The 14,429-nt window shown below is 48.1% G+C and overlaps 1 protein-coding gene across 2 annotated transcripts; it reads right to left on the reverse strand.

Annotated features, from left to right (window-relative positions):
* Window positions 1-2,342: 2,342 nt before the first annotated feature.
* On the reverse strand, window positions 2,343-10,451 carry MANBAL (mannosidase beta like). 2 transcript variants are annotated; one of them, XM_058036156.1, is made up of 4 exons: window positions 10,409-10,451; window positions 9,109-9,157; window positions 7,239-7,433; window positions 2,343-4,792 (listed from the first exon to the last, which is right to left on the reverse strand). In XM_058036156.1, exons 3-4 carry the CDS (start codon window positions 7,386-7,388, stop codon window positions 4,685-4,687), a joined length of 258 nt encoding a protein of 85 aa, XP_057892139.1. In that variant the 5' UTR covers window positions 7,389-7,433; window positions 9,109-9,157; window positions 10,409-10,451; the 3' UTR covers window positions 2,343-4,684. The 2 variants fall into 2 exon arrangements, with proteins under 2 accessions (XP_057892139.1, XP_057892140.1); XM_058036157.1 differs by having other exon boundaries at window positions 7,239-7,426; window positions 10,409-10,448.
* Between the last annotated feature and the right edge of the window lie 3,978 nt (window positions 10,452-14,429).

The raw sequence follows: 14,429 nt of genomic DNA on the forward strand, positions 1-14,429 counted from the left end.
GGGCACATGCAGCACCACAGCACCCACTCCTCACCAGCTCAGAAGTGTGGTGTGGGATGGGTTTGGCTCCTCATGGCTTGGCACAGCTCTCCAGGGGTACCCAGGGCTCCCAAGGCAGGGAGAATTCCTTCCCTGGCTGTTTCATCTGCTGGCTGAAAAAATCATTGCCAAAATTTACAAAGGGACACCTTCCTCCATTCTGGGTGCTCCTGGACCTGCTCCTTCTTTGTACCAGTCCTTGATAGCAGCAGGTAATGCTCACTGTCACTGGCAGGTAAAATGTCTGCAAGGACAGAACTACTGCAGTGGATGTGAGTTTACAGGAACAAGAGGAGTGATTTATGGTGACAGAAAAGCCACAAATTGGGAAGAAGCACCATGACATGGGAAAATCAGCTGAATTTCAAGGGAGAGGCAGGAAGCCGATTGCATTGCCCTGCAATTGCAGCTCCAAGCAAGAGACACTTGGAGCAGCTACTGCTCAGGGGCCTGGGTACCAAAAGGCAGAAAACACCCCCACAAACCAGCACTCAGAGGCACAAACTGCCAGAGAAGAGCTGGACCTTGGACCTGCAGTGAGTGTCAGCTGGAGGAGGAATGCAAACACTGATTACAGCCCACAGCTGTGGCCAGGGAGAAAGGGAATGCTTCCCAAACAAATCATCCCCCATGGCTGCACGAGGAAGAGGAGGGTCAGATCCCTTCCCAGTGCCAAGGCCAGCAATCAGGCTAATCATCAAACACACAGCAGTGCTCTGTACTCCTGCACTCTCCATTCATCATCCCGTTTGCTCACTGCAGTCAGTCTCTGATGCCTCATGAGATTAATAAACAAACAACTAAATCAATAGAGTCATCTCAATCCCTGCAGGCCACAGGCTGTGAACAACACAACTTCTGCCTGAAAGAAGTATCAGTGTGGAAGAGATGCTCCCAGGAGGGAAGTCCAGCACCCCAAAAATTAACACACACACACACAGAGGGGAATGGCTGAGCAGTGCCCTGGCAAACAGATACTGAGCAGGTCCTCCCTTCCTACAGCTTCCTTATGGTCTCCTCAAGCATTGCCAATAGCCTGACCCTCCCTAAAGCCAGGCACTGAAGGAGTGTTTTCATTCTTTGTGACAGGCTGGGAAATAATCTGAGCTTATTGACTTGACAAGGGGGCTGCTCTGCAAACATCAGTGTCTGAGGGCCTGGGGCTGCTCTCCAGCCCTGTCAGCAGGGAACCTCGGCAGAATCTCTGCTGAGAGAGGAGTGTGTATGAGAATGAAAGTAAATTAGGTCTGAACAAGATTAACACGGATTTAATTGAACTATGTGAACTGGAACTCCAGTCACGAGTTACTTATTAGTGTGTCTCAAGGGATTGTGCTGCTGGCTCTGGGGGAGCACAAGGCTGCATTGTGAGCCTGGGACAGCTCCAGGGGACAGCCACGGCCACAGCCTGGCCAGAGAGGCAGAGCTGCTTCAATGTGATCAGAAACAGGGAAAGAGCTCCCAAATCCCAGCCACGTTTCTACAGAGCTGAGGCATGTCCTGCTGAGGGACAGGAGCTTTGTGACACACACCAGCAGAGGAAATCCTCAGCCAGCTCCTGGCTTTGGCTGGCACAGCAAGGTGTGGCTGCAGAGGTGCTGCCTACTGGCAGGTACCTGGAGACAGACCTTTGAAAACCTCCCCTTCAATAAAATTGACTTAATGAGGTCTTCAGCTCCCTTTGGGATGTTAATTACAAGACAGCCTGGAGAAAAGTGCTGGGGAATTAAAGGAGTCGCCACACTAGTCCTTCTCTGCTTTGGTTTTCTGGTGAGAGAACCAGCAGACACTTGCCACAGCTTGGCTACCAGGAGCCAACACACACTTGCCAGAGCTTGGCTGCCACATTGGTCTCACTGCAGCCAAGAAGAGCCACCAGACAGCCCCATGCTCCAGCCATGCAAACCTGGGCTCCTGAGAATCCCTTTTACCAGCCTGCTGAATCCCCATCAAATCCCCTGCTTGCATTGTTAACAATCAATGCCTTTATTGGGGGGGGATACCTTCATGGGAGCTCTTAGAGCCAAATACCTCTCATAGGGGGTAAATTGATTTAGTCACTGGCTGGTTTTCTCCCTCCTTCCAGGAAGGTGAAGCAGTGTTAGGAAATAGTTTGCTACTTCCAAGTCAAACATAGATACAGATCCACACATGCCTGACAGTATTAACTAACCAATTTCTCCCAGATTAAAGGATCTGAAAGGATTTCCCTTAATGGAGCATTTTAATGAATAAGTTATTTATGTCCCTGTGTTCCTATAGCCTGGGAGTTCTGGCAGCTTTCACAGTGAAATGTGAGGGAACAGACAGCACAACTTTAAACACAGATTTCTTTTATAACAAAGATTCTGACGGCATTTATTACACATTTCAGGATAAACTAAAATACATGGGCTATTGGTAATCTCTACAGACTCTAAGTTCAGCAAACAAGAGCATTCAAATAGGTATAAAGCTGTCAGGAACAGACTGGGGAATTTATCTTCATCCCTCTTCCCCCCACCAGAACCAAACCCCAACATCCATGATTTCTACTGAGCAATGAGCGTGCAGCCTGCAAACAGCTGGATGTGGACATTGATGTAGCAGCTGCTGTTTCAGTAACAGCCACACAGTGCCCACTGCCAACTGGTTCTGAGCTGCAGGAGTGACTCTGTATTTTGGATAACGTGTGTCCTGTGATTCCATTAAAGCATTAACTCCCTGCTTTAGGTGACCTGCAGAAAGCTGGAATTTACATAAAACCATTCTCATGTATTAAAATGGAAAGAGTGATCTGCAGTATCCACTCAGGGCTTTTCTTTGCCCTGCAGATCAGAGACAGAGCACAGGTCCATCATGGAAACTCATGGCACAACACTGTTCTTTGTTATCTGCGTGGGAACTTTCTGTAATATTTCTTTGTACTGAGAACTTAAAGCAACTTTAGAGTGCTTGTGTCTCCTATGCTTTGTTCTGTCCTCCTGGTATTGCCTTCATGTAGCTCAAAAAAAAAAAAATTAATTCAAAAAGCAGAATTTAAAGCAGAACTCCAAGCTGGATTTTAAGAAGTGCAACTTGGTGCCAGCATTCTGGCTAAGAGCATCAGAGAGCCTGGAGCGGGGAAGCCAGAGCCACACTGGTTCTGAGATCCATCTGTCACCCCCAAAACCAGCAAGAGTGAGCAGAGGACGTGGCTGCTCTCAGCACTGATGGTTTCTGTGAGTGTGCTGCTCACCTGCTGCTACAGAACACACACCTGGGCTCACCAGGCATTTGTGACTCGAGGATGGGAGTGTGTGTATGCAAAGAGGATCACAGACTTGCAGCCCTGCCAGGGAGAACCCTTCCTTCAAAGCCGCTCTGAACCCTGGGTGCGCCTCAGAGAGCAGGTTCTCCTCCCATTGACTCACTCCTGATCAAACAAACCAAGATGTGAGCTGGCATCAGGAAGCCTGAGCTGCTCTGCAGAGACTCCGTGGCTACGTCACCACCTATCTCCTTCCAGCCCTGTCTAGCCATATTTAAATCCAACCCTGGCTTGTCCCTGGGCCTGGAGAGCCAGAGCCTGAAGGAACACAGTGTCTGTGTCTCCTGCCATGCAGTCATGGTACACAGCTGGCCTGCCACCCCCTGGATCTTAAAATACCCCATCTCCTCAGGCTGAGAAGGTGTTCACCCTCAGGAGGAGCTCAGCCAGAGGAGATGGAGCAGACTGTGGCAGGGAAGGCTGGGAGGGGATTTGCAAGGGCAGTGATGCCCAGCTGTGCTGAAAGAGGGCCCGTGGTCAGGGCTCAGCCAGCTGGCAGGAGGGTTTATCCCTTTTCATGGCACAGAGAGGCAGAGCAGGCTGACACACCACCAGTGCACCAGGCTCCCACCTCAGCAGCTCTTCTCCAGTGCCCAAGTCTCCAAGAACAACTCCCCTAGCACAGGCATTAAATTCTGCACCTTCCAGAGTCAAATTGTTTCCTGATTCTTGTAGTCATTGCAATCCCCACCACAGCCTCAGCTCCCTGAAATGTACCTGCTTTCAAAGGTGGGAATGGAAAGGAAGAGTGCATGGGTGGGGAAACAGCCACGCTGGGGAAATGAAAGCTTTCATCTCCAGCAGTCTGGAATCCTGTGAGTTATTACCTAAAGAATTAAAGAATATGACAAAGGCATTATGATTAAGCCATAAAATGCAGCTATGTATTTCAGACTAGATGACAACAGAGATGAATACAAAGCTGTGCAGTGTGGCATTCTTGATCCATTTGATCCCTCTGCCTTCAAAAAGCACAACACAAACCGGTATCCAAAGCAGCAAACTCATGCTCCACTTTCCACAGGGACTTCACAACAAATCCCAGCCAGCAGGGAGGAGCCAGGCCAACAGCCCTCTCTACCCACCAGAACTGGAAGAAGTCACTTTAATGGTGACTGACACATTAATCAGGTCAAATGAAGTCCTGGACATGTGAAGTTCTCTTTGCTTGTAAGAAATCTATGGCAGAACCCCAACCCTTCCACTCTTCTAAGATTCTTCTCCCTTGCCCCTGAAAAGTAAAAGATGGCAATGCCAGAAAACCATTATAAGAGAGTTAGTTGCCTTTGATGTTGTCTCTGAGGAAGCACAATTACAGGTGGTTGTTTGGTCTTGGGAGGCTCATCAGTCACACCTCTATCGTTTCTTTTTGGTTTCCTTCTTAGGTTTCTTGCTTATCTGTGGAGCAGTTGCCTTTGGCTTCTTCACTGGCTCTGAATTCTTGGGCTCAAAACTGTCAGAGTCCTACAAGAATCAATTAAGAAACAGTCAGTAACTCTTTTTTTACCATTTGCTAACAGGTTGCATTGGGGATTCAAGTATAAGCCAGAAGAAACAAGTGCTGGGTATCTCTGTTGGAACACATTGATGTCAAACTGAGGCCACATTTAATGAGACTAGAGCAGCAGCATCTCTGCTCCTTCTGCATGTGCTTTTTGATGAGTGTGAGTTTCTGCACAGAAACAGCTTGTTACCAGAGATGCCATTAAAAGCTTAAATATCTAAAACAGGCTTTGGAGAAGAAAAACTTTGAAGGCAAGAAGAAAATCAACAGTAAATGAAAACTATTTGAATTAGGAAAAGATAACATATAATCACCAGGATACATGGAAACAGTCAGCAGGCATTTCTGCCAAACATTAATCACTATCATGTGCAAGACAAAAAAATATTCCCCAAAGCAGCAGTAAGAACATAAAGTTCAGAGCCTCTAAAATCTGAGGAGGGAATTGCAGGCAAAGCTTTCTTCACCTGGACTAACAAAATACTGAGATGTGATGCTTGTTTCCTTCAGAGAAGATGAGAGATAATATTGCAGCCATGGGAAATAAAACCTAGTTATCTTGTGAAAACACAAGGGAACAGCGCCAGTCTCCTCTGAGAAAGCACACACATGCAGATTGCCTCCTTTCATTAAATGCATTTGAGTATAAATATTGCTTTAGCATCTTGGGTTCTCTCAGCCTGAGTGTGCCAACTGGAAAAGGACACACCAAAAATGGCTGAGCAAGACGTGCGAGTTCCAAGCTTCCCAGCCAGAACTGCAGATAATGGAGGGGGAGGCAGCATCTGACAGTGGACTTTTAATCAAAGGGCTTGGTTCAAAGTCTCTCAAGTTCCTGGGCTATTACAGCTCACATCTGTGTGGCTTTCCAAGGAAGGAGACTTGGCTGGCTTTCCAAAGCTGTGATCAGTGCACAGGGAGCTGGCTGTTACTCAGGGAGGCAGAATGCTGCTGCCATAACGTGAACACTGCTGCCTTCTAATGTCCAAACTTCAAAGTCTGAGGCTCCAAGGCAGCAAGTTCCCCAATATCCTATGCAGACTCAAACATCATTCTCAGGATCTGGAGAGGCAGCCTGTGGTGTTTATGGTCTTGTAAACAAGTCATATGGACAGCACATCAAGAGGACAGTTTATATATGGAGAAAATAAACACTAGAGTATGCAAACATCAAGGCATACTGCACGTGTAAGCAGTAAAAGGTCCTTGAGCCTCATTTTAATTGGGGGTTGGTCTCCAGTTTCCCACTCCAGACCAAAGCTCTCACTCTTTCCAACATTCAAGAATGGGGTTACCTGGTATTTCTCAAAAATTTACTGGCGAAATGATGGACTCTGACAGACAGGTGCTGGTGACTGCAGAGTAACAGTGCAAGGGTTGGACTCAATGATCTTGAAGGTCTTTTCCAACCTGAATGTTTCTAAGATTCTAAGACTTGCAATGCCACTGCCTGTTCATGCCCCTGCTGGGAGCTGCATGACCCATGGCAGGACAGCATCACATCACAGCAGCAGTTAAAGAAATGTGTGGAAAAACTGGGTTATGAACTTCATCCTTCACTCTGTACCTCATCCTGAGGAGTTCCCTTCCCCCAAGAGGTTGAAAATTTCCAGGCTTCCTCTGCACAGGAGGGAGCAAACATGGAGATAAAGAGTCTGAAAACCAAACTCCCCATGCTGAGTTGTTACTGAAAATATACCATGAACATCTGTATCACAGCACCAAACCTGCATCCTGATCACCTTGCAGCACTGAAATACCTGTCCCCAGCACCAAAGACATTTTTGTATTTAATGAAGAAAGCCAGGAAGATGCAGGACATCCCTCAGTCTAGAGGAACAGCTCATCTCAACCTTTCCCTTTCAACTTCTCCAGTGCCAGCTACATCAAAGGACCCTTGGGCACAGGATGGGATGTCAGTGCTGAAAACTGCTTTCCTCACCTTTAGGAAATACTAGAAATCTCACCTGCACCTTGCTTCCAGAAATCACACACAAACTCAAGCCCAGAGTCATGTCCTGAAGGCAGCTCCTGCCAGGGGATGTCCTGCCTGGCAATTAATGAAGGAAATCAGCAGCAGGATGACAATATGGGTTGGGACAATGCCTTCTCTTGCAGCCAGGAACTGCACATGCATTTAGCACCTTGTCAGTGCTTCAGGTTGCTTTTTTCACTGATATTAAGAGAGATCCTGGCTCAGATATTTGTTCCTGACTTTCCTACCTGGTGGTAAATCACAAGACAGAAGCTGGAGGTGGAAAAGCCAGAGAGAAGGAAGGAGACTGAACAATGAAACTGTCACCAATCCCAGGGACAGCTGTGTCTCCATTAGCCACTCCACATTCCCTCCCATCCTGCTTTCCCTGGCTCTGCCCATTTATATCAACATTAAAGAGCACTACTCACTGCCTTGTGGGACTTGGACACGGGCAGGATGATGGCCAGCACACAGATCAGCTGGAAAATGGCTCCAAAGAAGAGTCCATAGCGTAGCACATTCTCCATGAACGTGGGCTCAGGGATCTCAGGTGGGGAGAAATCCAACTCTGCAGCCATTGTCAGTGCACCCTTCTCCTCTACTGCTCTCAAGAAGGCTGGTAACTGCAAGGGGGAAAATACAGAGCAATTTTTTGCATCATCCTTTCTGGCATTTGCTTTCTGTTACCCAAAAATGACAGACCCCCTCATGGAGGTTTGGAGATACTCTTGATCAACTGCAGCAATAACAAAAAGGAAAATGAAAGCTGTGTTTAATTTGGGTGTTTGTCACCTGCCTACAAAAATAGCACCCAACTCCTGGTATTAGGCCATTTGTGGATGAGGAGCAGACAAAATATGACCCATGCTCATGAAACAATAAGGGAAGAGCTTAATAAATAAGAATAAATTTCTTCCTGAAGTTGATCACACATGCAAGTTGATTACCATTTATTTTTTACTTATATTGTCTCTGTGGTCACAGCCTTGTTGTTTTAGATGCTGTACAAACCCAGCAACTTAAACCACAAAGAAACAGAGCAGTTGAAGGCAGAGGAACAAGTTATGTGAACAAATTTAAGTGTGGCTTTAGTGGCTGGTTACACTAAGCCCCACACAACTTAAAACAGCCTCCCAGGTAGTTTGTGGCAGAGTTAAATATTGATCTCCTGGGTCCCAGGCTTCTCAGCCATGAGACCATCCTTCCTTCCTCCCTTTATCTTCTGCTAATGGAGTTGTCAATTTGTCCTATGAATGAGTAATGGCTTTTCACAACGAGGGAGAACTCACTGCCAGAACTGCTAGAGTAAGCCTCAGGAAGTCCCCAAAGGGAAATCCAATTAGTCTGAGATGCCATCACACTCAGCTGTGATTAGTGCCCCACTCGGTTCTCCTGACCTGGCTGATCCCAGTGTGCATTCCCTGGATCAGCACTGCTCACTGAGAGCCACAATTCTCTGTACCACTAAAATTTGGGTGTGACTGAGTTTGTGTGCTGAGTTTACCCCTAGGAATTATCTCCAAAGCAGGAGATATCTTTGCATTTCTCAGGCTGGGAGGAGATTGTTGCAATCTGCAGATGTGTCCCAGTCCAGAAGGATGGTAAATGTGGCAAAGTAATAGCTGGTAAATTTGAGAATCAACTCAATGCCATTGCACAAGAGGCAACTATCACTTGGTGATACACTAAAGGGAGAGGTAAATAAACTACAAAAATAATTATTTCATTTTCATTCAGCTGAAATACAGAATATTATTTAGAATTTTAAGACAGGAGAACATTTCCAACTGCACAGACTGCCAGCCCCTGGAATAGAGAGACTGTAGAATCCCTGCTGCTGGTGACTGAGGAGGGCAGATCAGATAAGCACTGCCCTGGGATGGGTGTGGGTATATAAAGTTCTGCCTTTGAACCAGGAGATAAGAATAGGTGACCTCTCGAGGTCCTGTCCAGGTCTGTACTTCAGTGAAGGAAAATGTTTGAATTTTTGATTCAATCTCAGTCAGCAGGGGCTGTGTGGGACCTGCAGATGAAGTCAGGACACACTGACCCAGCCAGGCTCAGCCAAAGGCTGCTCAATGCTGTGAACAAAGCCTGCATGCATGTGGCCCATCCCAACTGCTTTGGCCTTTTAAATCACCTCTCCCAGCCCACTAAGGCAGCAGTTCCTAACCAAGACACAGAATCACCTCGGAGTTGCATTTATCTCATCTGGATATCTTTTGGAAGCATTACTGTTGCCTGCCCCTGGCCCCTGTCCTCAAACACAGCAGGAAGGGAAGGTCCTTCATTCCTCACCTGGAGTCTCCTCAGGACAAACTCCTGCTGACAACCCCAATTCACACACCTGAAACACAACACACAGAGATAAACAGGAAAAGGAAACACAAACAATGAAAGCAAAAAATCTCTGTCCTCATCTTCTACAACTCTCCCTCCTTCCCCCTTTTCTAGCTCACCTCCCTGAGGGCATTAGTACTTCTCCAACAAATCCAGGGGCCAGGACCAGCACCAAGAGCTCTCCTGCAGGCTGGCAGCAGCTGCCATCACCATTTGAGGCAAAATGCCATAAACATGGTCAGAAAGAACCTGGCATTGTGGTCAGCTAATTACAGCAGTGTCCTTGCTTGCTCAGGCAACACACCCTCGAACCATTTATTTTCCTGTCATCACTGGAGCCCAACTCTGAGCAAAACTCCTCAGTTTTAAAAAACTCCAGTGGTTCACACAATGCCCAAAGCCTCTGCCTTGCACCTAAGCCAACAGGTCTCTGGATGATGGAGCCTTCCTCCCTGTCCCCAGGAAGTTCAGTTTCACCACTTTTTCCTCAGATAACATCTCTTCTTCTCCACAGGTTGTCAGCTGCCTTTCCCACAGACCACCTCACCATGGCCACACTTAAAGCAGCTCTTCTTAAACTGCACCACAGAGGATGGGGCTGTTCCCCATGGCTCAGGAACACCCTCTGTGATAAATAACCATCCTATCTCCAGGATCAGGGCTGTGCACCAGCCAGGAGACACTCCAGCCTTTCTTCTTGCTGCACTGTGTTTCCCAGCTGATGTCTTCACCTGGCACTACATAAACAACTAGCAGGGGGCAAAGCCACGGGAATAGCTAAAGCAATGTGTATTAGCCTCTTATTGGGGTGGAAATAAATAAATAAATAAATAAATAAATAATAAGTTCTGACAATTAAAGATTCCATCAGAGGAGGCCAAAGAAAGCTCAAGTTGGAATTTTTAAATGGCTCAGCAGGTGTCGGGATGGAGCCTGTGCACTTTCCACGGGCTGTTCCTGCCCGCACCGCTGGATCCATGGCCGAGGAGCCCAGCCTGGGACAGGGGCCCGGGGGCTGGCAGCCGTGCCCGGGCTGTGGCAGAGCAGCTGGGCAGCCCCAGGGAGGGGACACCGCTGTCCCCATCCCTCCGTCCCTCCGTCCCTGCCGGGCCAGCCCCGCGGTGCCGCCCGGTCTCGGCAGGACCAGCGGCCGCCCCGGCTCTGCCCTCGCTCCCAGGGCGATGCTGCAGCCACCGCCGCCCCTGGCCAGCGCCCCGTGCCCGCAGAGCCCCGCCCGGCCCGGCCCGGCCCCGCTCACCGCCCGCTCCGCTCCGCTCCTGGCCCCGCCGCCCCGGAACGGCTTCCCGGCCGCTGGAAGCGCTTCCGGCACGGCCCGGCCACCGCCCCGGAGACCGACCGTGACAACCGACCGTGACAAACATCCCGGCAACCGACCGTGACAGACATCCCGGGAACCGCCCCGGCAACCGGCCGTGACAACCGACCGTGACAAACATCCCGGGAACCGACCGTGACAGACATCCCGGCAACCATCCCGACAACCCACCGTGACAGACATCCCGGGAACCGCCCCGGCAACCGACCGTGACAGACATCCCGGGAACCATCCCGGCAACGGACCGTGACAAACATCCCGGGAACCATCCCGACAACCCACCGTGACAGACATCCCGGTTTCCGTCTGTGACAACCATCCCAGCAACCGACCGTGACAACCATCCTGGCAACTGCCCTAGCAACCATCCCATCAGCCGCCCTGGCAACCATCCATGACAACCATCCCAGCAACCATCATTACCAACTGTCCCTAGCAACCACCCCTGGCAACCACCCCAGCAACCATCCCTAGCAATGGCTGCCATCAGCCGTCCCTAACAGCAGCCCCTGGCAGCCCCCCAGAGCTGCCCTGTGCAGCCACCCCACACCCCTGCACACCGTGTGCCCAGGGCAGCCCAAGGGCCATCCAGGGCCTGGGCACCGCGGGCAGTGGGGTTTGGGGGCTGCACTGCCCTGTTCCTCCAAACCCCTGAGGTCAATCAGCCCCAGGGTGCGTGGGCCCAGCCCAGCTGTGGGAGCCTGTGGGTGCCTGGTGGGTCACACAATCCCTGAATCAGTGAGGTTGGAAAAGACCTCTGAGATCACCCAGTCCAATCCATGACCTAAACACCACCTTGACAACCAGAGCAGGACACGGAGTGCCACGTCCAGTCTTTCCTTAAACACCTCCAGGGACAGTGACTCCACCACCTCCCTGGGCAGCCCATTCCAATGTCTAATCACCTTTTGTCACAGACATGTTTTCTGAAAAATCCTTTCCTTAGGATTTTTTCTCCTGAGAGGCCTCAGGAACAAAATGTAAACAATGATTGTCTGCTGCTGTGGAATGCAACAGGTGCATCTGGGATTGGTTGTTTCTAATTAATGGCCAATCACAGCCCAGCTAGCTTGGACTCTCAGAGAGTCAGAAGCTTTTGTTATCATTCCATTCTTTCTTGCTAGCCTTCTGATGAAATCCTTTCTTCTATTATTTTAGTATAGTTTTGATATAATATACATATCATAAAATAATAAATCAGCCTTCTGAAATACAGAGTCAGATCCTCATCTCTTCCCTCATCCTGGGACCCCTGTGAACACTGTCACCCTTTCTGTGAAGAAATTCCTCCTGATGTCCAACCTACACCTCCCCTGGTGCAGCTTGAGGCTGTGTCCTCTCATCCTGGCTGGGTGCCCATGGCAGAAGCACCCCAGGCCTTTACACCTCACCCCCCTAAATCTCTGTGAGGGTTTTAATCCCACCACCAATTCTGTGGCCTCCCAGTCCTGGTGGGTTTCTCTTTGTCCACAAGGTTTTCACCTGCTCCCTTGACATACTCTGGCAGCAACAATCAAGATGTGCTTCTGGCTTTGCTCTTGACAGGGATTTTATTTTTAATTTTATTTTTAATGTCCTGTCCAGTTTCCAGCTCTGAACTGGAGATGGCTCCATAGGATGAGCTACAAAGGGGGAAATGCTTTGGGCTCTGTTTTACTCTGTTTGTGGTATTTAAGGAACCTGATTTGTTTGCCCTTTTCCTATCCCTAAACTATCAGAAGTGCCAGGTTGGTTTTTCTGCAGAGCTTTATTACCAGAGAGTCTAAATACTTTGGGGGAAACCTAATCAGTTACTTATCTACTGAGGAAGTAAGGTATGGTATTTGTAATAAAAGGATTTTCTAGGCTGTTACCAAGCATTTGAATCAAGTGGATATTAATGATAACAATTTCAAAGATTTTTTAGCAATTGGATTAGATAATCCTTCATGGTTTTTAGTGCAGAAGACATTACAGACAACTGGAGAACACTGCTGAGTGAATGGCAGAAGCCAGAGACATTTATACACAGAAAGTTTCTGGCATAATAATCCTAAGAGAAAATTGCTCTTAAATGGAGCTTCTCCTGACCCTGGTGAGTGACTAAGGGATATTTCCAGAGCTCAGGAAAGCAGTAAATTCTGCCCTTTCACCTTCTCACCTCCCAAACTCTAAATGTTTGGGATGAAAAAAAAAAAAACCACTGAGAAGGAAAAAATAATTATTGAAAATATCAGGAGGGATCTTATCAGAATGGATTAACAGGCAGATTAAATTCTTTCCAGTATTACCAGTACACTGAATGTGCTGGTGCTGCTGCCCATACACCTCACAGGCTCCAGTCCTCACAGATGGAGTTTGCAGGCAAAAAGACCTTTGTTACTGTATATTTTATTATTTTTCCTCTCTCCCCAACAGAAATGGCACAACTCACTCCAAGCAGAATTAGGCAGGTGAAATGTGCAGTGTTTAGGCAGCTCCTGCCCCTTCTCTCCCCCTCTATTTCCCCCCAAACCCTCCAGGGCAGGAGCCACAAGCAGGTGGTGCCACCATCCCACTGTGGCTCCCCACCTTCCCCAGCCCCACACTGACCCACTCCTTGCACTGACTGGAAATGGCAATAAAGGGAAGCTGTTTATTAAAAAAAAAGGAAGATTTTCCCAAAGCCTACTGGATGTAAGTGGGTTTCAAAGCTAAAATTGATTAAACAAGTGGACATGGCAATTTTGTCAGCACTCTGTTCAAGCAGGGATAATGCTCAGGCAAGAAGTCTTTCTTCAAATCCAAATAATTTTTGGCTTCTTTTAGTCCTTTCTACATTTCTTTCTTGTGGTATTTCCTGCTTGTCTTTGCAGTGAGGCTGCTTTATTATCACTCACTGTATGTGTGATCCTTGTGCTCCAAGATCTCATCATCCTCAGGTTGCACATTTGTATTCAGCCAGGAAAAAAAATTACTGACAACTGTTCTTATTTCTCATCTCTTACTGGAAACACAGCCTTCCTCATTCCTTCTCCATAAACCACATTTTGCCCTCTTGATGCCAGTACCATCTCACTCTTATTCAGTTTTTTATCAGAGGCTTCTCAAAGGATTGAAGCTGCCTCTCCCTGTTCACCGATCCTGGCTGTAATATGCTGTGTAACCTTCTAGCCAAGGCTCCTTTCCAAACTGAAATGAGAGTGCTAAGACCAAAAATGAGCTCCTTAATTACTGACATTCACTGCTGGCATCTCAGCTCTGTCTGCCACGGCTGGAGGAGGAAGGAGATGGTGTTTAGAGAGCCAGAAATTCAGGAATCAGTAACTCTCAAGCCTCCAGCTGAGTGCAACGTGCTGATGCCTGGCTGAAACCCCTGGCAGTTCACTTGGGTGGTGCTGAAACGCTCCAGAGCTCTGCTAGGAAATAAACAGAGGCAGACAGGTATCTAGAGGCTCTATAAATGGATCCCACCTGCAGAGCCCATCGTGCCTCCTGACACAAGCACATCTCTCAGGCTGCTGCCGCTCGCTCTGTGGCACAGGCTCAGGGACAGCTCATGTCTGGAGATTAAGCAGGATTTTCAAGCAGGCTTTTAACACCATGAGACAGTCCTTCCAACAGCCCTTCTTGCACATTTTGAATCTCTGATTTATTTAGTCTGTTTTTAATCTGATCCCCTGCCTCAGACTCGTTCTCAGAGTGCACACAGTGCTCTTACCCAGAGTGTCTCCTTCCTTGAGATTATTTTGATAAATGTTTGTATTGGGCTTTCTACCAATTTAAGTTCCTCCAGGAAAAATTCTCCTCAGGAACTCATTGATGTTCAAAGGGTTGAGTCTGGAGGATCTGAAGATCCAAGTCTCAACACTTTATCCTTCCAAGAAGAAGAAACCAAGTCTTGTATAATTTTCTAATGGCAAGTCTCACCACACCCGCTGGGTTGGAGTTTTGGTTTTTTTGTTTCTTCCTTAGAAGGAACTGG

The sequence above is a fragment of the Melospiza georgiana genome, chromosome 17, assembly GCF_028018845.1.
Source record: "Melospiza georgiana isolate bMelGeo1 chromosome 17, bMelGeo1.pri, whole genome shotgun sequence".
NCBI classification, from domain to species: Eukaryota; Metazoa; Chordata; class Aves; order Passeriformes; family Passerellidae; genus Melospiza; species Melospiza georgiana.

Coding starts and splice junctions, on each gene's coding strand:
- MANBAL (XM_058036156.1), bottom strand. CDS start 7,388: ATGGCTGCAGAGTTGGATTTCTCCCCACCTGAGATCCCTGAGCCCACG. Junction 4,793..7,238: donor TGTCCAAGTCCCACAAGGCA/GTGAGTAGTGCT, acceptor TGATTCTTGTAG/GACTCTGACAGTTTTGAGCC.